The sequence below is a fragment of the Poecile atricapillus genome, chromosome 12 (genome assembly GCF_030490865.1).
Source record: "Poecile atricapillus isolate bPoeAtr1 chromosome 12, bPoeAtr1.hap1, whole genome shotgun sequence".
Classification (NCBI taxonomy): Eukaryota; Metazoa; Chordata; class Aves; order Passeriformes; family Paridae; genus Poecile; species Poecile atricapillus.
The window spans coordinates 18,577,715-18,604,622 of record NC_081260.1 but is presented as its reverse complement, the minus strand read 5'-3'; the positions used below and the strand labels follow the sequence as shown (position 1 = coordinate 18,604,622).

The 26,908-nt window shown below is 41.1% G+C and overlaps 1 protein-coding gene across 1 annotated transcript in view; it reads right to left on the bottom strand.

Moving 5' to 3' along the window:
• DIAPH2 (diaphanous related formin 2) overlaps positions 1–26,908 on the bottom strand; it is a 184,671-nt gene that overhangs the window by 125,802 nt on the left and 31,961 nt on the right. The window contains exons 12-18 of the mRNA XM_058848183.1: positions 25,312–25,430; positions 24,259–24,375; positions 23,629–23,747; positions 23,087–23,151; positions 22,202–22,306; positions 19,963–20,595; positions 17,577–17,691 (exon numbers count right to left, since the gene is read on the bottom strand). Of these exons, the coding sequence (XP_058704166.1) occupies positions 17,577–17,691; positions 19,963–20,595; positions 22,202–22,306; positions 23,087–23,151; positions 23,629–23,747; positions 24,259–24,375; positions 25,312–25,430 (1,273 nt within the window). The remainder of the gene's footprint in view (positions 1–17,576; positions 17,692–19,962; positions 20,596–22,201; positions 22,307–23,086; positions 23,152–23,628; positions 23,748–24,258; positions 24,376–25,311; positions 25,431–26,908) is intronic.

Sequence of the window (26,908 nt, the reverse complement as noted above, 5' to 3'; positions counted from 1 at the left end):
ATCAGAGAAAACTGAACAAAAACAAGGATTCAACAACAAAGCAACCTTTGCTCTCCCTTGCCTTCCACTCTCCCATGAGCAGCTGGCACAAACCCTGAGCCACCATGGCCAGAAAAGCCCAGCACTGCCCCCAGGGCTGACCCCTCCGCTCTAATCAGCTCCATTTAAAACCCTAAAGTGACACTTCATTGAGTAATCAGGCCCTTAGCACTAATTGTTCTCAATTAAACAAGGAAATAAGACCAGGTGCACAACACCACAAACAGAAAACCACCCAAGAGTTAAAAATTAGCTGTCCCATGGGGAGGCATCAGAGTTCTGTTCCATCACAGCACAGAGAAAACCTGGCTTTGTGTCTGCTGATAAAAATGATTATATTATGATTATATATTATGATAAAGAAGATGAGTGACCTGTTGCAAACTTGATTTGTTCAAGAGTTCAATCTCCTAGAGCTCCATGGGTGGAGACTTTAGAGCACAGACCACCACACCCCCAGGGCACCAGACTTGTCCAGGAGCTGGGAGCACCAAAGACAAACCTGCACAAAACACACACCCACCTCCTTGGCCTGCAAGCTGCAGAAGGTTCAGGGTAAGAGAAAATAAGAGAAATAAATGTTTTTGTTACCAAGTATCACCTCCCAGAAAGGAAACTTTCTTCTCAACAGTGATAAATCATATAAATCAGAAAGAGGAAGTCACAAACAGCTCAGTGAGCAAGAGTTCAAGGGCAAAGGGGCTACACCAGCCCTGTGTAAAACAGGTATTAAATTATTCAGCTGTAACAATAACCAAGGAGAAGTGCTGTGGGGTTTAAACACACAACAGTTTATAAACAGACAGGAAGAGGGTGAGCTGAGGCAGAATTCCCAGTGGGAACTCTGCCTGTACAGGGCACAGAACCATTTCCCTACTCACCCCTCCTCACCTGGATGCAGGTGCACTCCTCCACTGGTTGTAAAATCAAGAATTACATTTAGACCACAGCAGACCACACACATTCCAAAGTTTCATAACAAACCTCAGCTATTCTCACCTACTCTAGCCTGTAGGGCTGCAACATCTCTACTTACAGATCATCCATTTAACAAACATTAGGTATCTGGGTTAGATTATTTTTTTTCTATTTGAAGAAGGCCAGAGAATATGTTCTTTGCAAAAAGTTCTATCTTTCCACACTTGAGACTTCAAAGTTCACTTCATGCAATTCACAAACAGCAGAGAAACACCAGAACCATGTGACTGCACTGAAGTCACAACACAGCATCAGCACCACTCTTACCAAGTCCAGATTCACAGGCAGAAAGGGTCACTATTAAAATTTCCAGATTAAGCAGCTCCTAGAATCTCTCCAGTACCATTTCAGCCCTGCTTGGGATGACTTGGAGCATCAGAGACCTCTCCAAAACCACACTCTCATCCCTCTTCTGCTCTGATCACACAAACCATTCCAGCAGCGATTCAAACAGATTACGGAATTTCAAAAAATAATTAACTCAGTTAAAAAGATAATTGATACTTTTCAGAAACACACCATTGCTGACCAACCTCCTGCCCCTTGTCAGCTTCTCCTTTCACAAGTGCCTGTTTAAAGATAAGACGTTTTTTGGTTTGATGCCACAGAACCAAAGGCAGAGATGAAAGAAGGATTTTACAGCAGACAGCACAGGGCAGCTCAGAAAAGCAAGATGAAAAATCAATCTGGAAGCTAAAGCAGCTGTATTACTTCATACAGACCTTGGAGTTCAGTGCTGTGATTATTCATTACAGCACTTTGATAATGGTACTGGGCTTACATCTTCATTCAAAATCAGCTTTTTTCCAAACCAACAAGTCTTCCAGACAGCACCGAGAGCTGGTGAGTGCCTGCCCAGGTTTCCATGGCAGAAATATCAGAGCTTGAAACAAAAGCTGCAGCAGAGGAGAATTTCCTTATTCTCTGAACACCAGTGAGTGTGTTCTGGGGTGGAATTGCCACCACAGCACAGGTACCTCACACCTCTGCACCTGCAGAAGGCTCTGGGTGAGCTGCTCTTGATAATTCACCTCTGACAGACACAGGGAAAGGGAAGGAGAGCCACCAAGGCAAAGCCAAAGGGGAACATGTGCCAGATTCCTTCTGGAGACCAGAAAACATAGATTAAAACACCAACACCACATAACTTACTGTTTTTCTGATTTAAAGCTCTATTAGGTGAGCAATAATACATTTGTTTATGAGTGTTGAGGGAAAAAGCTGATGCAAGATGCTGCAAGGTGTTGTTTGCTGTTGCTGTGACATTTTCCAGCCATGCCTTCAGCTGGGAACTCTTCTAATCCCACTGCCTGAAACCCTGCAAACCCATCCAGGGGACACCAAACCTAAACAAAATGTTATCTAACTTTAAAACACATCAAGCAAGGCTAATGATAATCATGGCAAAGAACATACACAAGTATGTTGAAATACTTTTGAGACCTAATTAGGAAAAAAATCCCACCATCAGTACTTTTGTACTTCTGTAGTTAAAAAAAAAAAAAGCATACATTATTCTTGAAAATTATCATTTTACATCTGTTCATTAATTTAGCTACTGAATAGCATTAGAAGTGGCCATGACTAATTTTCTGAAATATATATATGATTTTATTTAATGATATTAAAGCTGTTAAAGCATTTTATTATAAGCTGAAATGTCCAGTTCACATGAAATTCCTTTCTTTCTTTAAATTATCAATGAATCATTTTAATAAAGAATTAACAGCAAAAGCTGTCAGTCACAAATATGACGAGGATACAAATTCAAGGGAGATAAGGAGTACATTGAATTACAGCATGGAGAACGCAGATATTTACGTGAACTTCAGCTACCTTAACCTGAGCCTAAGTCTCCAATTTCTGTCACATCTGTACACACAATAAACAAAAACATCCTTACATTGTCATGGGAAATGAATAATTTCATCTTATTTCCATCTGGCAAGTGGCTTCCCAATTGCATTTACCAGTATTTGGCAGTAGAAGTAAATATACAAAAGAAATTAACTGCTTTGTTGTTGCCTCTACCTGAGAGAAGAGCTATGGCTGGGACAGGATTACTGGAGAAAAAAATTAAGTGTACATACAGTTGCAAGGGATGTAAACCACACATGCAAGAGCAGGCTTGAGCAGCTGAAAGTAATAATTACATTGAATTTAACCCCCCCCAAAAAAACCCCTGATGTGATATGACTTGCTAAAAAGACGAAATAAGGAGCTGGGAATGCCACCCAAAGATTAGAAAGTAATTTGTAGCACAGGAGTTCAGAAAATTCTGTTGCAACACAATAAAACTTGGCGAAGTCTGGCTAAATTGATCATCTTGTAATGCTACTGAGCATCTTCCATTCCTGTGCTGTTCCTACAGGCACTCAAAAATGGAAACAGAAATTGAATGAAGGGGATGAAGGAGCAAAGTCAAACACAGAGCAGTCTCAGATTGGCACTGGCTGGTTTTCTTTAGGAATATCCCCACTCTGGGAGTCCCCTGGTGTGAGCTGGGATGAGGCAGGGATGGGGAGCAGAGCTGGGGCACAGCCTGGATTTCCTCCAGCCCCCTGCACGGCACAGACAGTGAACAATGGCCCAGCTGGGGCTGCAGGCAGCAGCACAAGCTCTGACAACCTTTGTGTGCCCAGCTCAAACCACATCAACAACCTGTGGATCACCAGCAAACGTGTCCATGGAGCTGTTCAGGTTGGAAAAGCCCTCTAAGATCCATCCAGCAGCTCAGCACCAGCACGTTCAGCACTGAACCATGGGCTCAAGCACCACATCCACGAGCTCTGAACACCTCCAGGATGCCAACTTCCCTGGGCAGCTCGTGTGAGTGCCTGGCAGCCCTTTCTGTGGAGACATTTTTCCAGGTATGTAATCCAAACCTCCCTTTCCTCTGCTCCTGTCCTTTGTCACCTGGAGGAGCAGAGCCCTGATGCTGGCAGCAAGGAGAAAGCAACAGAGCAAGCTCCCAGAGCAGTGACCGAGGAGGAGCTCCCTGCCCATGGCACACAGAATATTCAGAGACACTGGCACACAGAATATTCAGAGGAGACACTGGCACACAGAATATTCAGAGGAGACACTGGCACACAGAATATTCAGGAGACACTGGCACACAGAATATTCAGAGGAGACACTGGCACACAATATTCAGAGGAGTCACTGACACACAGAATATTCAGAGGAGACACTGGCACACAGAATATTCAGAGGAGACACTGGCACACAGAATATTCAGAGACACTGACACACAGAATATTCAGAGGACACACTGGCACACAGAATATTCAGAGGAGACACTGGCACACAGAATATTCTGAGGAGACACTGGCACACAGAATATTCAGAGACACTGGCACACAGAATATTCAGACACTGGCACACAGAATATTCAGAGGAGACACTGGCACAGTTCTCCAAGCTGAAGCCACAGAGGGTCCTGGATCACAGCAGATCCTGCAGAACACTCCAGGCAATTCATGAACCCACATCAAGGTGGTTTATCCAAACTCACTCACAGCTTTCACTCTGTCATTTGGGCTCTAACTCTGACAACCAGCAGTTTCCCCAAATACCCAGAGAAATGCAAGAGCATCAGCAGATGTCAGCCACGCCTCCTGTCAATTCAGGCAGCAGCTGTGGGATCTCATGTTTATTCCCAGTGCCACCTGGCATTTTTCAGTTCACCTAAAATCATTCAGTTACCAATTCCTGAAGCAAAATTAATTAAGCACTCCTGCTGTCACTGTCCTTTCTGCAATCAGAAGAGCTCAATACCTGGTACAGCAATAAAAAAAGAATTATTACAAAGCAAGCAATTGATCTAAAAGCAAATCTTAGACTGAGCTCTCAAGATGAAAAAAATAAAACAGGGAGGAAAAAAACATGGAACCTCTTGCAATTTTGTATGTTTTTTGCCTAATTAATGTAATCAAGCTGAAGGAAGTGGCATCAACCCAACAAATTATGCTCTGTGGAAGAATAAAAAAGATCGTAACTTAGTTTTACAAATTAGTTTTGCAAAAAAAAGTAACAGGGGATCTGTATTCCTATTAATTGTTCTTATAATTGATTGCTGCTTTATTTGACCACCACATTTAATGACTACGATTCATTTCACATGAAATATTCCTTGCTCTGTTAAAGTTGCCCTAAAACGGTTGTAAATAGTCTAATTGTCAACCTCTAGCAAGAATCTGTGCAGCGAAGTTGTACAGCTAAAAGGGATTTAATTACCCACTCTGTACTGGGATGGCTTTCAGCCTTCTATCAACAGCTCCAAGGAGATGCCTGGGCCACAAGAAAATCCAAAGAAAGGAAACAACTCAACAGCCAAAAAACCCCTCCCCACACACACCAAAAAAACCCCAAACACACCCAATTTCACAACTCATTTTGCCCCTTTCCTATTGAGTGTGAAAGATGCTGCTTTTGCTGTGGGACAGGAAGCAAATATTAAAAATTCATGACACACAAAATACACACACAGAAAATAGAGATGAACATTAGAAATCAAACAACAGCAGGCAAACAAGGATTAAACTGAAAATATCCTCCGTGGGCCTCATTTACTGAGTTGGAGATGTGCTGTAAGAAGCTGAAATAAAACCCAGTAGCCTTTTCCATGACCTCTCCCATTTTCTCCATGAATATTGAAATGGAAGAAAGCCTCAGGACTGTGGACTCCTTTTGTCCCTGTGCCAACATCTCCAAGATTGGAGGGGCTGGAAGCAGCTCCCAGGATTTGCTGATGCTGGGGTGTGGTGAGGTTTGCACAGCCCCAACATCAGCACCTGAGCGAGGCCATGGGTCCCTGCATTTTAAACTCCCAGAGGAATTTGTGCTGTGGGAGACAGAAGATGTTTGCCTGTGTAAATAAAATGCTGCCCATAATAGCATTTCTAATTTAAACAGCCACATGGCCCAGTTACATTTTTGCCTCTGACATCAGGCCACAAGCAGACAGGACAGCTGTAATTATTTCCTGGATCCTGATGTGTTTCTTATCCATACACTTTTCAAACGTAAAAAAAGAAAAAAATAAAATATCATGACTTGGGGAAAAAAGAGTCATTAAACTGCTGTCATATTTTAGCAAGATTCTACCAAGCTCATTTTCTTTTATTACTATGAGAAGCCTAATAAATAGAGATCTTTTAAATTATTTGTTCACCTACTGTTCCCCTTGATGAAGCCCATAAAAGGCTCACCACCTTCACAAACAAACAAACTTATAGGAATCACATTTCCCAAAGGAACTTCCCAAATTATGAAGAGCCTAAGATTCCAGAATCATTTTATAAAGTTAATTAGATGTTGGTGTTTAATGGAACACACTAAAATCTCAGTAAAAATCAAGTGATAAACTGATTTTTTCTATTACTGATATCTGCCATTTAACAATGCTGATTAAATAATGAAACACTAATTAAAGTATACATGTCCAATTTTAGTATTCCTCTCTTTCTTATTTTTATTTCTCTATCAAGTCTTTAAAGAAACATTTATGCAAAATACTTACACATATTGAATTCCAAACTGCTTGACTTTTTAGTGTAATGCAGCCCACCCTGGTTATACACCCTGCCCTACAATCAAACACACAATGTTCCATTTCCATTGACTTAGTACACAAGAAATTTGATTTTATGGTTAGTTAAAAGAACTCTATTCTCCCATTTACAGTAAAAAATAAAAATACTGAGATTAGCTGGTATTTATTATTATATGAAAACCAGAGAAATCAAAATGCTTTCATAGCCATCAGGGCCAAAGCAGAACTTCACAGGCTAAAAGGCTCATATTAAAAATAATTGGGAAATTATCTGTCTTAATAGATTCCATTAATTTCAGCAGTAAAAGTCCGTGCCCCATGAGGTTGAGTGGTAAGCACAGCTTTGATGGCCAATCAATAGAAAAAAGGATAAAATGTTGGGAAATTAATCCTCCACAAACAGATGTTTGAACAGGCTCTGTGCTGGATGGTACCAAACAGAGCCCAGGAGCTGCATGGCAGCCCCAGGGAGCAGAGCTTGGAGCCTCAGCATCCTCAGGGAGCAGAGCCTGGAGCCTCAGCATCCTCAGGGAGCAGAGCCTGGAGCCTCAGCATCCTCAGGGAGCAGAGCCTGGAGCCTCAGCATCCTCAGGGAGCAGAGCCTGGAGCCTCAGCATCCTCAGGGAGCAGAGCCTGGAGCCTCAGCATCCTCAGGGAGCAGAGCCTGGAGCCTCAGCATCCTCAGGGAGCAGAGCCTGGAGCCTCAGCATCCTCAGGAACCAGAGCTTGGAGCCTCAGCATCCTCAGGGAGCAGAGCCTGGAGCCTCAGCATCCACCAGCACCAGAGCCTGGAGCCTCAGCATCCATCAGGAGCAGAGCTTGGAGCCTCAGCATCCTCAGGGAGCAGAGCCTGGAGCCTCAGCATCCACCAGGAGCAGAGCCTGGATCCTGAGCATCCACCAGAACCAGAGCTTGGAGCCTCAGCATCCACCAGGAGCAGAGCCTGGAGCCTCAGCATCCACCAGGAGCAGAGCTTGGAGCCTCAGCATCCTCAGGGAGCAGAGCTTGGAGCCTCAGCATCCACCAGAACCAGAGCCTGGAGCCTCAGCATCCACCAGGAGCAGAGCCTGGAGCCTCAGCATCCACCAGGAGCAGAGCTTGGAGCCTCAGCATCCTCAGGGAGCAGAGCCTGGAGCCTCAGCATCCTCAGGGAGCAGAGCCTGGAGCCTCAGCATCCTCAGGGAGCAGAGCCTGGAGCCTCAGCATCCTCAGGGAGCAGAGCCTGGAGCCTCAGCATCCTCAGGGAGCAGAGCCTGGAGCCTCAGCATCCTCAGGGAGCAGAGCCTGGAGCCTCAGCATCCTCAGGGAGCAGAGCCTGGAGCCTCAGCATCCACCAGGAGCAGAGCCTGGAGCCTCAGCATCCACCAGGGATGTGGGACCAGGAGTGTGTTGGAGTCTGAGATATAGAGTGTGTGCCCTTGTTTCTAATACTTAGTTCTAGGATCCAAAGAAACACTGAATTCTGTATAATATGAAATTCATGAGCATGTTTTCATGGTGATACATGAAAACATATGTTAAAGTTAGATAGTAAAAGCTAAAAGTGTAAGTGTGTAGATTAGAAAGTTTCTTAAATCACTGGGTGAAAAAGTAGTTTAGAGAACAGGAGACAAGATGGAGGATTTAGGGTGTTGTCTCTTGTCCTTCTTCTTTCTTCTTCATGTTCTTCTCCTGGGGGTTTTTGGGTAGTAGTGAGTGATTGGATAGAAAATATCATAGTGCAGCACACAGGTGTTGGGTCATTGGGTCACTAAGAAAAATAATTTGGTTGGCACCTGTTAATTGGGTAAATGAACATATAAAAGACCTTGAAGATCTTTGTTAGCCATTTTACCCTTTTCTATCATAGTGCACATAGCTCCTTGTACCTTGTAATGCTGATAAGAAAAGAATAAATAACAGAGACCAAACAAGAGAAAACTGCCTCCCTCTCATCAATTTTCCAAATCCAAAAGTCCTTAACGAGACAGGAGCGTGCTGAGGCTGCTCTGGAAGAGCCCCCACACTGGCACAAGGAGGATGCACTGCCCCTTCTCCCCATCACTAACAGCATCATCCCAACAGCTCCAATATCCTGGGACACTGGAATTGTTCTGGCACTCCAAAAACCAACAGCAAGAGGTGTTGGGTGACAGCCAGGGCTGCGAGTGCCCCTCTGTAAATGGGGTGGACCCCCAGGTATTTTTTGGGTGATGGCCAGCTGGATGTGTTACCGTGTCTCATGAAAAATTTGGTTCTGCCCCTCTGGACAGAGTATTTGCAAGGACAGAGAAATAAATATAAATTAGCTATTAATGGGACTTTCAATGAGAGAAAAAGGAGGCAGCAAACCAGGATGGCCAGGAGCAGCAGGGTTAAAACTCTGCAAAACAACACATCTGTTTGAAATACAGAGAAGTGCAGTGGCACAGGTTATAAATGCTGAAAGATCCTGAGTTCACTGAAGACAAAAAAACAACAAAGACGTTATTACGTGTAAAGATGTGACCTCTGGCTTTGAAAAAACATCAGCTGCTGGCAGCTGAGAAGTATTTCTGTTTCATCGATTCTGTGTACATCAAGCAGCAGACATTTAATATATATTAGCATGTATTTACTCTTTTGACTGAGTATCTGCTCTCAGCAAGATGCTGAAGATGAAATCCAGGGCTCAAGGAGCCTGAAGTCAGCCTTGGATGATTGGGTGTGTTCCCAGCACCTCAGATTCACCTTGGGAAAGCTTTCCTGGGGTCTGAGCATCCCAAAGTGTCCTGAGCACAGCCAGGTGCCCAGAGAACACGCAGGCAATGATTATCTGCCTTCAGACACACAAGATAAATTACTGCCACATTCCAGCATTAGTCTTAGGGGACCTCCAGGGTACCAAATTAAGCTGCTTGCATTGTAGCAGACTAAAAATAGTGCAGAGCACAGAGCTCCCAGTCTGTCACCTTCAGCAGCAGCATCAGCCCCTGCTCAGCTCAGCTCGTTCTGCACACGCAGGATGCACTGGACATGCTGAATTCTGGAACCTGTGCTCTGCTCTTACCTTTCACATCACCAACACAAACAAAACATGGCTAAAGTGATTCATTAAGAGGGCAATGTCTCTGTGCTAATGATCCAAGTCTTCAATGAAAGAACAAAAAAAGTGTCCAAGAAAACCTTGACATTTACTCCACAGGCACTCCCACTCAGAATATGCAACTTAATGATAATTCCACACTGACTTTTACCGTGTGGACTTTTTGCTTTTAGAAAGCCTTTAAGCCACAGCCTTTTCACAGTGGGAATTTCTTCTGTAGTAGTATTATGCAATAATTACATTCCCACGTTACAAAACAGAATAAAGCACCTGAAAGGAAGAAGTTTCAGAGACATTTCAGTTTCCCACACTGCACCAGACACACAACAGTCACACAGTATATAGAGAGTTGTAATTATAGCTTTACAACCATTTGAGATTATTAATAAGTAATTCAAAAAGCTGATACTTTATTATCTGTACTAATGCCTATGTACCTAGTATTTTCAATTTCTCAATGAATTCAGAAACTTAATAGCATGATTGTTAACTTTTAATCCTTTAGATAACTTTTGAATGTCTCTTTCTCCAAAGAACCTTTATTCCTGTAGGTAACAGAATTATCCTTGCTCTACTATAAATGGCAGAAATTCTTGCAATATAGCAGATATTCTCTCCAAAGCATCCTGGAACAGCAGTACAGGTGAAGCAACTATCACTCAGAGAAATGTTCCATGTCAAGAGCTGATGACACATTTCTGGGGGTTTTTTGGTCAGCAATAGGAAAGGAAAAACAGTTCTGCACATAAAACATAAAATCCATGGAGAGAGCATCGTTTTTCTACAAACACAATCACTGCAGGTCAGCACAGTGAGCAACTGGAACCAGCCCATGAATCAAACACATTTTGTCAGTTTATGCTTCTGCAGGAAAAAAATCCACATTCTATTTCTTTTGATAGAAAGTAGATTTAGGAGGAAGTGTAGGATGTGGATACCTCTTTAATACAGCCTTGAAAGAACTATTTTACAAGTAAGACCATAAATTTTGCTTATAACCACGGTTTTGTTTATGGTGGGGTTTTATTTATTTAAGCAAATACATTGTTATTCCTAGAACTCCACTGGAAACTTTCAGGAGAGTGAAATATTGGTACATAATCTATTTAATAGTCAGCACCAACTGTCCTGGTAAGGAGCTGGTCTGCTCTCCATCCTTTCCCTCCAGACTTTTTTATTCTCTCCTTACTTCACTTGGGTCACAAATTCCCAGCAAATGCTTGGCTGAAGAACCTGCACTGGAACACTCAGCTGGAGTTTCCTTCACCAACACTCAGGAAGCTGCCAGAAAATGTATCCACAGCTACAAACACATCAGAATTGTTTTAAAACCACTCTGCACAAAACTACTGAACACAGACCTAGAACTGACAAGCCACTGCCCTCCAACTCATCATCAGGGTATTTTATGTACCTTTACAGATATCAATTCTTGCACGTGAAACAGAAACCACATTTGAGGAAAATTGCCACAGTGGGTGATCCTAACAGTTCATTGAACAAAGGGCTGCTGCCACATCCATGGAGTGATTTAATCAGATAATCACAGAATGGTTTGGGTTGGAAGGGACCTTCAAGACCATCTTGTTCCACCCCCTGCCATGGGCAGGGACACCTTCCATAGGGTTGTTCAGAGCTCCATCCAACCTGGCCTTGAACACCTCATGTTGAGGGTAACTAGATTCATATTAAAAAGATTTTCAGAACACCTAACCTAAATTCCTATGAAAAACACAGTTGCACACTTGAAGAGGAACATCTTTTGCAGGTTATTCTTTCTGTTTTGACATTACAGAAAGCATTCTTCTCAGTCTAATCTCTTTATTTATTCATACAGAAGGGGTTTTATTCCAGGAATATAGATTTCTAGTTGTTTAAAAACAAACAAACCCCATTTCTTTTTGCAGTTCAACACAGATTCTTTTTTCAATTCAACTTCTGAATTTCTTTTTCATCGAATTCATAGAAAAAAGATAGTCTCTGTAAGAGCATTATAGATCAAGACTACTTCATGAATGTATTCATATTTCATGCTAATTAGTCTTTGTACACAATCCCTGTCTCTGCAGTGCCAGTACATGTGTCTCTGTCCTCAGCTCCTCGTTAAATGTGCTGGGCTTGATTTGAGCACTGCATCACCGAGCCTCAATCAGCCAGTTGGGAATGCAGAGCTGCCTGCCTTCCTTCCCTGCTGGCTTTTAGCAAGCTCACACACACACAAAAGCTCCAGCTCCTCAGAAAAACGAGGCATGGAGGAGGTGCAGAAGGTACTCACTGCTGGCAGAGTTACCATGCAGCAGGCTGGAATCCCTCACCTCTGGGATCTGGGGAATGAACATTTGTCTGTGTGTCACCAGAAGTGATTCTTGCACTTCTCTAACAGGAACCTCCAACACCTGAAACGTTGGCACAAACCCACTGACCCAACTTCCTTTGTAGGAAAAATGCCTTTGCAAGTTCAGCTTGCCTTGGATTTTATAGTCACAACTGCTCTTTCATCTTTCCTCTTCAGGATTTTCATGTTCTGAGAGCTCAGGTATAACAAATGAATACATGAATTCTGTAAGCAACCATCTAAAATATAACACATGATAACTAAAACAACTCAGCCACAACATTGTTTTAAATACACAGACTTTTTTTAGACAATACATGTCTGTCCCCACTCCAATTCTATTTAAATTCTCCTTAAATTCTTCTGGTGAAGCATTTTGACGAAATTACTAATTACAACTAGCAGAAAATCTGAGCAGCAGGGGCTTTGTTACAAGTTTTTCAGTGCCAGAGATTTCTTCAGCAGAAGATGGCCTTGCAGCAGGCACAGACACACACGAGAGCCCCTCCAATCTCAGTTTGTGGCACTGAAAAGGCAGCTGGATAATCAGTTTGTACCTGCAGAACTACTCCAGTCCCTCAGCAACCAGCAGGATTCCTCATTTCCCATCCTTGCTCCTCCAGTCTCCAGCAGGGAACTCTCACCTGTCCCAGGGACGTTCCAGAAGGGTTAAGCACTGGCAATTAAACTAAAACTGAAGGAATGGCCCCCACAGCTGAGGGTGTGCCCTGGATTGAGAACAGAACGAGGATTCTGGAATTGAACTCCACTGCTGCACAATTGTGTGGAATACATTATGCTGTACCTCCAAGCAATCCATGAATAATGACAGCAGCCTTCAAACAGCCCAGACCTCAAACCATTTCCCACCTGTCTTCATCTGAATACAACTGAATTCTCACCCAGCCTGCTTGTGTTTGATTTCCTAAAGTGCAATTATTGCAATTCCTTACGTAATCCTGGTTAAGATAAATGTCCAAACTTCTCTTTCAGAGCCCTCTTATGGAACAACAATGCCCTGAAAAAATCCTAATTCTGCTGCAGATATAAAGGAAGCTCCAGGAATTACAAACTGGATAGGAAAATTGCATTTATCTGATCCATCCCTCTTGATTTTTCCTCCTAATGAAGTTACCACAAAGCTTTTTAAAAAAGCAGAGTCCTAAGAGACACTCAGTGTGCCACAGCCTGAGACCTGCAGGGAAATTCCTGCCTCTGTCCAACCCTAAGCATGAGCATTCTGAAAGTGGCATTTAGATAAGATTTTTACAGGAAAAGAACATAATAAATGACAATAGCACAGCTGACACTGAGCCTGACTTCTGAAAAAGTAGAAATAGATTTTTAATTTGGGATATTCTTCATTCACTGTCAGATGATGAAAACAACTACAGTTAGTAGGTCACACCAACAGGACATGTATTTTACACAGTATGTTTTCTCCAAATAAATTATGTTTTCTTAGTGATTCCATACCACAAATTACCTTTGACATAGAAATTAAGTTATCGAAAGGTGAGTGCATTAAAATGCTATTTGAAATAAAAATTAAGAATTCATATTTACAATCTTTACCCACTTAATTGAAACTTTTGCTTTCTTTTAGACCCTTCTGAACACTACACTCATATCAGTCCTTTTGTCCCATGATGAATGAACTGGGTCCTGACGCTCTTGAAGTAAGACTTGGACTCTAAAATAACTCTAAGATCATTTAAGAATTAAAAAAAAATATATAAAATATATCAAAATACAGAGATGCACATATATAAATCTATGTTAGATGGTAATAGCTTCAGGCAACAGTTTATTTAAACCATGCAAAGCTTTTCTCACCCTTGAGTTTGAGAGTTTACCTACTGGATAAATCCAGTGGAGAAGAAAAAGAAAGTAAAAAATAGTAAACTAATAATTCACTCCTTTATGGTAGGGGAATTTATGCTGTTGCTGGAAAACAACAATTTCAAACACATCCAAAGATGAGAACAAACCAATCTGCTGCACTTGTGTGTGAAACAAATGAAGAGCAATGACCTGGGAACCCAAGGAAATGAAACTCCTCTGCCACCCAGCACTGGGTGACCCTGAGCTGCAAAGCTGATTCTCCTCCGGGCTGGATTCCCACCCTTCCACAAAGGAGAGGCTGAGGAGGGAAAGGAACAGAACAAACTCAGCCTGGATAATCAGCAGACCAAGGGAGCCACCTGCAGTTTGCAATCCTGAAGCAAATTCCTGATGAGTTCAGAGGTTTTAGTTCCTTTTTCTGTTGGCAAAGCAGCGTAGGTGCTGAGCTGGACGTGCTGAACACCCCAGATTCCTGCCTTAAACTCAGTCCTGCTGCCTCACACCTACAAATAAAGCTGTCTTCAAGGACATCTGGCCACAGCTGGATCCACTGAAAGCTTGCAAATGTTCAGGTTCTCTGATGAATTACATCTGGGCTTCTCAGCATAGCAAATTCAAAGCCACTCTGTAAAAGTTCCAATTGCTGCTCTTTGTATTTACAAGTCCCAAATGCAAGTGAATGCAGGGTTTTCCTTCAAGTTTAACGGTGCACTGGCCTATTATATATTATTTATATACCTTGTATATACATCACACACATGATTTCTATACATTACACATGTAAAAATCAAAACCTGAACATTTTTTCACGTTTTGTTCAATTGCAGCTTATATGGAAGTTTGTCTTCTCCCTTGTCCCTTCCCACTCAAATTCCCATAGTGTGAAAAACACAACTCAGCTATTAAGACCTCACTTCAGTTTTGAAAACATATGAAAATGATTGTTGAATTGTATTTTAAAAGACTAATTGTAAAGCAACAGAACCCTGATGGAGAAGTTTTCCCTTGAGGCAAGTTGGATGGATAATGAATTCTGTATTGGAACAATCCCAGTAGTTACAGACTATTATGTACTAATTACTACCTTTACAGACCTACTGTACACATAATTAATTTCTTCAGAGCACTACTATCATTCTTGACTGGCAAAATACACAACCTAAATTACAAGAGCCAGAAATTAACATGATCCTTTAGGGAGAAGGCATTAACTTGCTTTGCAGTGTTTTGCAATTAGACCATCAATCAAACAGTGAGAAATGGTTTTGATAGCAGCAGGCCCAGCAGTGAGTATTGTCACAGTCCTGAGAATGGGATGTGTCACAACCTGTCTGCAGAGTCACAGCACTGCAGCCTTTAGAGACACTTTGGCATTCAAATCTACACAGATTCAACATCCCAGAAATTCAGTAGGAGCTTTTTGATGTCATATTCCACCGAGCACTGAAGACATGACAGCGCTGCTGGTGCTCTCCCTGCCACTGGTGGTCAGAGAGAAAATCTCACATCAGTTAAGGGACAAAAGCAAAGCTTGGTAAAAGAGTGCTTGACATAACATGACCTGCTTAAATGATTTCAAAGGCTTAAGTTGGTTCTTGACAAGAACACTGATAGTTTCAACTTAATTTCAGTTGCTGAGGGTTTTAGGACATCATACTGAATTAAATCACAGACACCCCCAACTCCATCAAGAAGCTGTAGCCCAGGTTTCCTGAGATGTATAACCACACTGGATTAATAATATAGCATGCAAAAAATATTGTTCAACTTCATAATAACATTTCTCCCCCAAAAGTACCACTTCCCTTCAGCTCTGGCTGCATTCCTCTACAACACACAGCAAGGCAGCTCACAGCTTAGTGAAAACCAACATTAAGTCATCTTTGGAGTATCCTAAAATAAAACTACGTTAAATGAGAAAAATCCAAGTGTTTTTTTTCATTGTACCAAATAATCATGAATATAATTCAGAGGTTTAATCAAATTTCAGTGTGGCAATTTACAAGGAATTAAAATTTTGTAATAAATGTCTACTCTACCATTTCTTTTACTTTAGCTACCATTCCCACTGGCATTCCAAAATTCCACAGAACACAAGACAGTAAACACTAAGTCATCCCAACTGCTTTTGGCAATTGTCAGTTTGCTTCCACTCATCCCTTTGTTTGTTTTCCACACTGACTGTGCTCTTGAGAAAACATCACATGCATTTGTTTGGCTTTTGATCACTCTCCTATAATGCACTCAGAGACAACCTCCTGAAATGGGACTAAAGCAAGAGAGAAATCTGATCCCAGATGGTGCTTGAAATAAGAATTTGGGTATTAATAAGTATTATTAATAAAGTAATATTTATAAGATGCCTGAAATAAGTATTAAGGTAAAAGGGGAGGGAGACCAGTGAACATCATTCCATGTTTCCCTTTGCAGGTGGCAGCTGCAGGAAAAAAGCCACATCTGGCACACAGTTCTTGGGGTCTGTGCTGCAACCAAATGCTCCAAGAGCCTTTTTGACTTCTAGTAGGTTTTCAAGTTGAAATAAACCCTTGAACTCAGACTTGAACTCCTGTCATTCTGCAGGAGTCAGCCAAGTGAGATTTTCATACCCTGAGTAGCATGCAGCAGCATTTCTCATGTGCATCCTTTGCTGTGGCATCTTATTTGCTACATTAACTATTAACTGAGAACTACACAAGGAAAAATATCTGCAAGGCTACAGTACACTAAGCTATTTGAGGAGTTTCTGTAGTTCCTGCTTTACAACTGTGCAACTCATGTCAACAAGACCCTCTTCTCGTTGGAGACTGTCAGCTACGTCAACATTTCAAGGGGTTTTTTCAGCATTTTTAATGAAGCAGCTTTTCAGGAATTTTGAAACATTTCTTCAGATTTCTGATGAAAGAATCCAGCTCAAGGCAGAAGCTTGTCCTTTCCATTAAGAAGGGGTTTGTGCCATTCTGTCATCTGCTGCTTCTTTCCCTTGAAGATCTTCCTGTCACACCAAACCAAGTGACCAACTCCACATCATTTTAGCCTCCCTGCAGTGCTAGGAACCAAAAGTCAATCCAACTCAGGCATGGAAAAGAATGTTAAATTACTCCAAAGGAGGCTTTTGAATTACTACATGGATAGCTGAACATTTAGACCAGAAAGTGGTCCAAAGGTGTGCTGCAAAAGGAGAATTCTAATGGTTTAAATTCACTGACTACTGTAAGGAATAGGAATCTATCTTATGAAAAACACAGCCAGACCAAATCTTTGAAGATGTTTCAAAAGAACACAGCAAAAAAAAAAACACATTCAGAAATAATTCAAGGAAACTACTCAAGAAATAGTTCATTACAGTCCTCTGGGAGCCCTTCCTGAGTTATTCTTCTTTAACACTGTATTAGTAAGAAGTGCTGTTCTTATTCCAGAAATTCTCAGCTAGGAATAATAATGCAAATAAACATGGTTTTAGGATCAGAATTTAAATTTAATTATAATTTCATAAGCAGAAAACTCACATCTGTCTGCAACATACAGAACACTTTTAAAAGGTATTATTGGAAAAAGGTTCCTCCCCTCATGCTGTGAAGTGGAAAGTGAAGGAGGAACAATTCTTGTAATAGACTGTTATCCTTAATATATGTTTTAAATCATCTTCCTGCTATAAAACCATCATATGAATTCCATGCTATTGCACAAAGCATAAAGGAAACTGCCATTGCAGTTTTAAACTTAATAAAAGCACAATAAAGAGTAAAGTAAGAATGTACCTTTCATTTGGGTTCCAAAGGTAAGTGCCAATTTTGCAAACAGCTCCGGGTCTTCAAATTTATCTTCTTCAGCTTTTACCCAAAAGCTGTTTTCTCCTATTTCTTGAGGTTCAATCTGAAAGAAAAACAGCATCTCCAGAGTCAAAAAGGAGCGTTCTCAACAGCCAAGTTCAAACAAATGCTCCAGAATTTCTGTGAGAACTGGGCTGAATGAAGTTCAGCCCCGTTCTGGGATGTTCTCTCCCTGCTTTCTTGTTTTCCAAACAGAACCAATACCAGCAGCTGGCTTTGAAAGTGTCCTAAGCTCTCTCTTGATTACTTTTTAAAGAGTTCCCAAACTCTTCAGCACCAGGAAATGAACTGTCCATGGGGATGAGCTCCCTGTTGGCCAGATTGGAAGAGGAAAATGTTCTGCAATCTAGAAGCTGAAAGACAACTTGACTCTTCATGTATGACTCAGAACTGCTATTCTGTTTTCAAACTATATTCCTCCAACAGCTTTGAACACATTATTAACTATTGTTTCTAAGTTTGTTGAAATGCCAAGTAATTTCCAAGGGCCAATTCAGATGGCATGCAGTATTTAGCAATAATATTGCATTATTTCCCTGCAACACCCTGCTCCCTCCACCTTTCAGCCCGGCTTTACCAGCAGCTCCAGGGAAGACATTTTAAAAAACTACCTTAATCCAGCACTAATGGGGAAGATAGTTACAGCAAAAGGGACTAAATTAAACAGTAAGAATTTTATTCCTCAAATGATGGCTCCTTAAAAGTGATGATCAAACAGACTTTCCACTTTCTCAGTAGGCAGGAGATCTCTGGCACCGTTCCCAGAGCACTTAAGCAAAGCGTCCATCTGCAGTTCCTTCCCATTGTCACAGCCAGCATTCACTGAGACACTTTAGAAATTATTCCTATAAACTCCCCAATGGAACTGATCACAACCAAATTGGCTGCAATTACAGTATGTATTATACAATAAAAGCTTGCTTTTCTCTATGTTTACAGGACAGCAGTCTATGTCCCACAGTTACAAAACTCCTGCAGTGCATCCTGATCCAGTCTCTTCTCCCCAAGATTCTTAATTCCTCCTCCCACAAGAAGGAAATTTATCACTTATCCTTTGATGCAGATTATTTTATAAGAACTACAGAAAAAGTAAAGATTTTCAAACTGATTTTTAAATTTATTTAAATTAATACTCTAAAACCATGGCTGGCTGTTTTATATCATTCTAGTTAAATATATGGAAAGCCTATTTTTAAACTACGACCGCCAGATACACTTTCAGATTGTTTTAGCACATCTCCAAATATTTTGAAATCATTTGAAATCATTGAAGCATTAATTCTTCTGCCAAAAGAACGATAAATTGGCATGCCGTGCATTTCCACGCAGGCTCTCTCTCAACCTGCTGGATTCCTCTTCCAAAATTGGTGTGATTATTCTGCTGTTTTGTTACCTCAAAGAAAGAGCCTTTTGACTATTCAGAATTTAGAGGAACCACACAGCGTGGAATATATAAAAGTCCTCCTTCCATTTGCCCTGATGATTTCAGTACTTTTTCCTACACCAAACATCAACGTATCTGTCATATTTTATACCACTAAAAAATTACCAACTTTGGAATGCAATGATTTAGTCTTGATAGCAAATGCAATTATGTAATACCCCACATTTATTTCCTTTATGTGGAAGGAGCACTGATCAAAAAGGGGTTTTAAATCAACACACCCCAGCACACACCTGGATGTTGGCATAACTTCTCCTGTTAGAGAAGGACTGGATATTTTCAGAAGTAAGTAACTGAGAACAGCTTTAAGGGTTAGCTTGCAAATCAGGTTGTGCTTGCACTTTACTGCTCAAGTAGTTTTTACATTTTAAGATGGTTTTTAAGATGAAATGTGATTAAATACAACCATGCTAAGACTCTGGAAGCTCATGGTGCCCAAACCTTTCCCTTGAGCAGTCCCATGGCTCCTCCCAGTGGCCACAGCCCTGCTCCAGCACATCACTAATTGAGAACAACCAATAAATATCTGGGATGAATAATCAAGTAATATTAAGGCCTGATATCAGCAATCTCTAAACTCATAGCTACATTAAATATCACAAATTGACAAAGCTTAAGTTGGTTTGTTTTGTTAGGTATGTGTGAAAGCTGCTTTAGAACAGTTTGGAGATAAATATATATTTACATACAACTTGATGCAAAGCTGCACTTCATGTTCACTGCACTTGGATGCACAAACTATTGGAATTTGGTTCCTGGGACAAGTTCTGCCAGGATGAACCTCATTTAAAAATCCATCATCACACGGTACCAAGGGCACAGTGAAGGGAAGGAGAGGAAGGAACATCATCCCCACACCTCCTGTCCTACCTTTGACCAGTTGATTCTCTTCATCGACACTTCCAGCTTATACTTCTTCTTCTCCTTCATCCCGTGTGGCAAGGCTGGCACCATGGGGAAGGGAGCAAAGGGGACCCCTCCGAGAGGGGGGGGCATCGGGGGCCCCCCAAAAGGCGGCGGTGGAGGGATTGCTCCCCCAGGCAGAGGAGGAGGAGGAGGAGGCCCTGCTCCCCCAGGTAGAGGAGGAGGAGGAGGAGGCCCTGCTCCTCCAGGCAGAGGAGGAGGAGGAGGAGGCCCTGCTCCCCCGGGCAGAGGAGGTGCTGGGGGCACACCGGGCAGGGGAGGGGGAGGTGGGATGGCTCCCCCGGGCAGAGGAGGAGGAGGAGGAGGAAGCGATGCACCAGGTAATGGAGGTGGGGGAGGAATTACTGCTCCACCTGGCAAGGGAGGAGGAGGAGGAATTGTGGGTCCACCTGGCAGGGGAGGAGGAGGAGGAATTGCTGTTCCACCAGGGAGGGGAGGTGGAGGAGGGATGGCTCCTCCACCAGGGAGGGGAGGTGGAGGAGGGATGGCTCCACCAGGGAGTGAAGGCGCTGGAGATGGCAGGGCATTGTCACTTGGGAGGGCTGGAGGTATTGCTGGGACTTCTGTCAGGCCTGGACCCTGAAACACAAAAGGGGAATTCTCTTCATCAGTGACAGGAGGCAGCTCAATACAAATCTGAACCAACAGGATGGTTGGTTCAACCTCAAGAAAGCGAGAAATGCAACCGTTCTCCCATTTAAATGAGAAACAATAACAATAGATTATACCACGTACCATAAAGCTGCCAAGTAAACTGAATAACCTAGCATTGTTATAAAAACAAATTGTTTCAATTTTAAAGAAAATTTAATAGTAGCAGTAACATTTAAGTGAACAGAACAGCATTTTATTTCTTACCAATGCACAAAACATTTATCCCACTTAGGACACCCCGGCAAGCTGGGGCATCAGAGATGAGAATAACCACGCTCAATTTTAACAACACTCATCTGCTGCTGGAAAATTCTCCCCAGCAATCAGTGGAGCAGCTATTGCAGTGCAAGAGGTGACAGGAGCACAGTTGTTCATAACTATTCTGACATCTAGAGGGGTGAAGGGTGTGCAACAATCCCATCCTGCTGTCTCTGACATCTGAGGGTGCTGCTTTGATCAGAGGAAGAAAGAACAATCACAATGTCCATTCTAGTAAGTTCTTACTAATTAATAAGGAAGAGAAACAGCAGCAAATCAAATCAGCAGAGTGCAGCTAGAAATAAGTGTCACCATATTCTGTGGGGAACATAACACTAGAAAAGGGAACAGATACTAGAATTACATGGTTAATTAACCAGTGGCCAGCATTACTATGAATGCCTTGTCATGTCTGGATAATCTGAACTGTGGTAGAATCAATAAAACAGGATTAACAATTAATTTGACTAAAAGTACATTTTTTACTTGCACAAGGCATGTATTTCTTTGGCCCACAGGTGATAATGCGACAATTGCTGGAACTCATTAAAACAGACTGTCAAATTTCACTTAACACTGGTTTGTAGGAATTTGTAGCAAACATGAAAATTGGCAAGAAGGAAGTAACAACAGGAGTGTCTGTGTCTCCAGCTTAGTGTCCAATTAGGAAGTGATATCACAGGCATTAATACAGCAAAATAAAGACAAAAAGAGGCAACAGGCAGACCTTGCCTAGTGTTGAAGGAGTACAAAATAAGCCAGACTGAGGCAAAAGCACTTAATCATGATATCTGCTAGTTCCTAAAAGGTATAAATGACCTGTCTAAAACCCAAAGCTGGTGTAAAAAATAAAAAAGTGTACATATAAATATATGACGTGTAAGAGTAAAAAATACATATAAAATCAGAAGCCTTAAAATAAACACTTCCAAAACAAAAACCTTCTGCAAAATATACAGAAGCAGCAATGTGAAAGCATAAACAAATACCTGCAGGAAAAAAAAAAATAAAAATCAGGCTGGATGCAAGATTTTTATAGCCTAAGGAACACTTTGTCAATAAAGCAGGCCTGTGACAGGGTGAATATATTACTATTTGAAAAACATTACCTCCATTAACTATCCTTAGTAACTTATGCTGGCTGCAAAACAAATCAATGCACACATTCCAAACTCCAGAGAGACAAGTTACTCCAGGGCAATTGCTTTTCAACTCCTCCTCCTCAAAAACAACCAGCTCAGCTGTGGAAGTTAATGGGATACAGTTTTATTACCTGGGTCCGGAGCTGTTTGACTTCTGATTCGAGTTCTTTGATTTTCTCTTCTCTTTTCTGCAGCTCTGCTTGTGCCTCTTGTCGAGCTGTGAACTCTTCATCAAACTGTAATGATTTAAGCAGGACAGGAGAGTTTGTCCAGTTATGGCCACACCAGAGCCTCTATTGGCAAGAATTCTTTGAAAATCAGAGCTGGAGCAATTGATGCACTTTTAACTCTTTGAGCAGCATTTTTCTAACACGTTCACTTTGAGTACCACAATTTCTTCTGTCAATAAGTCAATGGCAGAGAGCCACCCAGATCCAGCTACTCAGTACAGGCTTTTCTCTCCAAGGGAACACTGCAGACTTATCAAACCAAACTCAAGTACACATCTATTGCAGCAAGCTTAAATTAAAATTAAATTAACAATGAAATCTGCAATCATCATGCTCAAGAACATGTTCTACCATTTGGCCTGAAAATGCTTTCTTAGACCAAACCAGCAAAAAATCAGAATTTTGAATGATTTCAATACACACCTCCATAACACACAAGCTTCAGTACTACTGCAGCTAATATAGCACATCCATTCATTTTTTTTAAGGCTTGTACCTGCACTTAAATTATTTAATTATGATTATTTCAGCACAGAAGAGCAACAAGTAGAATTTTTCCCATCAGTTATCTACAGTAGAGGAACACAACTGAAGAGATGCACAGGTAATGCTACTCAGCTGCTTTTGATTTCAGACTCAACTACATCTGAGCCTTTCCCACACAGAACCACAGAGCTTCAAACCTGAAAGCACATCCTCCCTGTGAGAGCCACTGTTTCCCAGTTTTAGCTGGAAACCAGCTGTGCTCCTGTCAGGATTCTGTTCCACACCAAGAGCAGCACTTACCTTTCTGGAAAATTCTGCTGCTTTCTTTTCACTCTCTTCTACTTTAGCTTTGTCCACGCACGCATCTAGAATTTAAATAAAATACCAAACACAAGTCAAACATGCCAGCTCTGAGGTGCTTCCAACCATAATTACCCTGAGAGCCCATGACAGAAAAGCAACAGGCACTTCTGTTTTTGACCCTGCCTCATTTCATTAATGGCTACAGCATCTGGCCTCCACAAGTACACCTGTAGCTTACAAAAGTATTTCCAGAACACTGAAAAAACTCACAGTCAAGCTCATCATTTTCCTTATCTTTCAAGGCCTGTTTTTCAAGGTAGAGTATATCTTAATTTTCCCTTTTTTAAAACAAGAATTCCCCCCTTGAAGGACTGTATCATGATGAAATATAAGACATTAACCTTTAGAACAGGAGAAAGTTATTGAAAGGAGAAAGATTCAACTGAGAAAAACTAAAGGCAAAAACACCTAGACAAAAAAAAAGTCTAGACAGAAGAACACAAACAAAAACAAGGTAAAACTGCTTAAAGAGTACAAACCAATAAGATGTGTAAAATTAATGTCCATCCTTCCTCTGTATTTAAAATCTGGGTCCATGCCACTGCAGTGCAGCACTATCTGTGACACACACTCTTCTATGATCTTGTAATACTGAGGTCTAAAACAGGAAACATTTACAAGACAATGAGAACATGAACAAGCCTTGATGGGGCTGGGGAAGGGGGCAATTAACTCCTAATATCTGAATTCTACAACTGCCAGAAGTATCAAATTCTTATTTGTAAATATTTTGATGTGGCACCTTGACCTTGCTAAGACACTGTGCTGCACATAAGAGATTTTACACTGAAAAGACCAGATCCAGGGCACGTGGGAGGATTTTCAATTATCAGTTGTACAACTTTCATGTTCTTTGAAGCAATGAAGGTATCAAACTTGAATAAAGATGTGTCTTATTTAAGAGGTTTTTGGGATGAGGGTGTAAGACTAAGCTTCAAGTCTTTGAAATAAACACTATTACATTCACCAAGATCTTTTTAATACTAACATGGAGCAAAAAGATAACACAGCAGTCTCAGATTGACTTTTTAGGCCTGAGCAAATCAGTTTACCAGGGTCTTCATTTCTACTCTTGTCCCCAAAATCCCAGCCTGGCAGCTGGCACTCACCGGACATAGTAATCGTTCCTGATCAGGAGGAAATGTTGCAGAATTGACAAGAAGTAATTTTCAGAGGAAGTATCTTTCACCATATTATACAGCAGATGAAATACTTCACTCACATCAGTGCAAATGTGGTTAAGAAAATACAAATGCTTACAAAACCAACAATTTAAAAACCAAACAAAAGACCAAAAAAACCCCAGTGCAGCACAGAACAGCCACCCCAGCCAAACACACCTCCCCAGACATTTCCAAATTGTTCAAGTAAAACCCCTCCATGCTTGCAACTCCCATCCTTAGCAGTAAATATTATTTTTCCACTTAGACTGTGCACAGAATTTCCACACCCTGTTTAATAATTAGGATGTGTTTCATTAGCAATCAGAACAATCATACCATAGACTTCACGTTTAAAATCCTGTAACAATATTGCACACAAAGCTTTGCTTCTGCCCTGAGCTCAGCCAGGCTACTGGCAAACACACCCTGGTCAATCATTTAATCATTTTCATTTCCTAAAGATGACCTTTACCTGTAATTACCTGTTCTGCAAAGCAACAGCATAATGGGATTTTATAGTCCTCCCATTGATTGCTTCCACCTCCTTCTGCCTCCTCCTAAAACCTGCAGCACCTTTTCTGAATTCAGGTAACTCTGAATTTCCTGCTCCTTCACTGCCAGAAAAGGCACAGCTCAAGTGCTTCACAACCTAAGACAAATTTTGTCCCTTTTATTATCAGAACTCATTTTTCTTCAAACTTATGATCTTCCATGGGTATAATTTTATCTCTTCATGTATTAGAGACAGAGTTTAGCTTAATAAATGTTATTTATGAAAAATTAATTCAGTTCCCAATGACTTACATTTGACATGCAAATTTAAGCACTAATTATCAAAATATTTTCTAACAAAAAAAGCAACTTGAGAGAAATCTGCTTGACAAAGCCCCTGGTAAGACACACAGCTGAGACAAATAACCTGCACATGGAGCACTGTAATTTCCATTTAACAAAGTTCTGAGACGACACAAGTTATAACAGCATTTCCTTAAAGGATATTCCATTTCAGCTTTGATATCATTGAGACGATGTGACAGTTCAAAGTGGTCTTCATCTTTGTTCTCATCAAACACCCTCAGCTGAATATCAAGCTCATCATTTTCCTTATCTTTCAAGGCCTGTTTTTCAAGGTAGAATATATCTTAATTTTCCCTTTTTTAAAGCAAGAATTCCCCCCCTTGAAGACTGTATCATGATGAAATATAAGACATTAACCTTTAGAACAGGAGAAAGTTTTCAAAAGGAAAAAGATTCAACTGAGAAAAACTCAAGGCAAAACACCAGCTCACAGAGCAGGCATGGGCTACAGAACAAACCAGAAAACTTCCAGTTGAAACAATTTCTCTTAATTGGACATAGCAGCTCCTGCTGTTAATGTCAGAGTTCCTTTGAAAAAACCACAACAGGTATATTTCAAAACATTAATTAAGCCTAAAGAAGACTTGCTCACAATTTCTGTAGCTCAGTTAACCCAGACCATGGCATTAAAACATCCATAGTACAAAGGAGAAGTAGGGGAGGAAAAAACCCCACTCAAGTCCACATCTGGAGCAGAGGAAAATGCGCTTTTCAGAACTACAAGGACTTGTCCTTTTTCCCCACATGAACCAAGTTCAGCTTCTCACCAGCCAAAGCACATGAAAAAAAGTTCCTTCCCATCCATTGATGGGAATGCACTCCAGGATTGAAATGGAAATGGCTCTGGATTTGTCACGACTGGTGCAGCCGTGTGTGTTCCCCAACACAGCAGCAACTTGTGCCAATTCCAGCGCTTGGAAAGTGGAGGAGGCAGCTCTGAATCTGAACAGATGAAGAGCCAGAGCTCTGGATCCCTCTCCTGGACTCTTTTTCAACACATCAGCTGTTGAACAATCTTTAAATAGCCTATTATCGCCAAACATTAATTGCTTTCACACTCAGATCTGTATGGCAGATGTTGGTACACTCTCCCAACTTTTCTATCATATTTGATTTGTTACAATTCTGGTTTTTTGCTACCTAACCCAGGTAGCAAAATTCTTAAATCTTAAAATCTCAAAATTCTTAAAATCTTTGAGCATTTATTAATTCTATGAATTACTTTTCAATAGATTAACAAAAACAAACCAAAAATACTTGTGTTCTTGAAGTTTTCAGATGTTTCCCAGCAAAGACAGTAGATCATATTAATGTATCTACATGATATAAATCCTAAAAGTATACCTAAGAAAAATAACATCACACAGCAGAAAGTGTCTCCAGGCTGAATGAGCCAAAAACCAGAAGTTTTTGTTACTAAAAAATTGACAATTTGAAACTTCACATCTTAAAAGTCACAGCAGAATAAATTTTGTTTCAAACAAATATAAGCAGGTACTCTAATTGCTCTCATCATCTTCTGTAAGAAAGTGACAAGTAACTTAAATATACCTATTTTTGATGTAGGTATCAGAATGGTTTCTTGGTTAACAGCTACATATCTCTCCTCAAGTCAGAAATATTCCTGTCTGTGCAGCTGCATGGAGACAGACACAGTCTCCAAATGAATTTCTGATTTGATTTTTCCTTAAAATGTCCCAATGCATTCTCAGCAGGCAGATTAAAGAAAAACAGATTT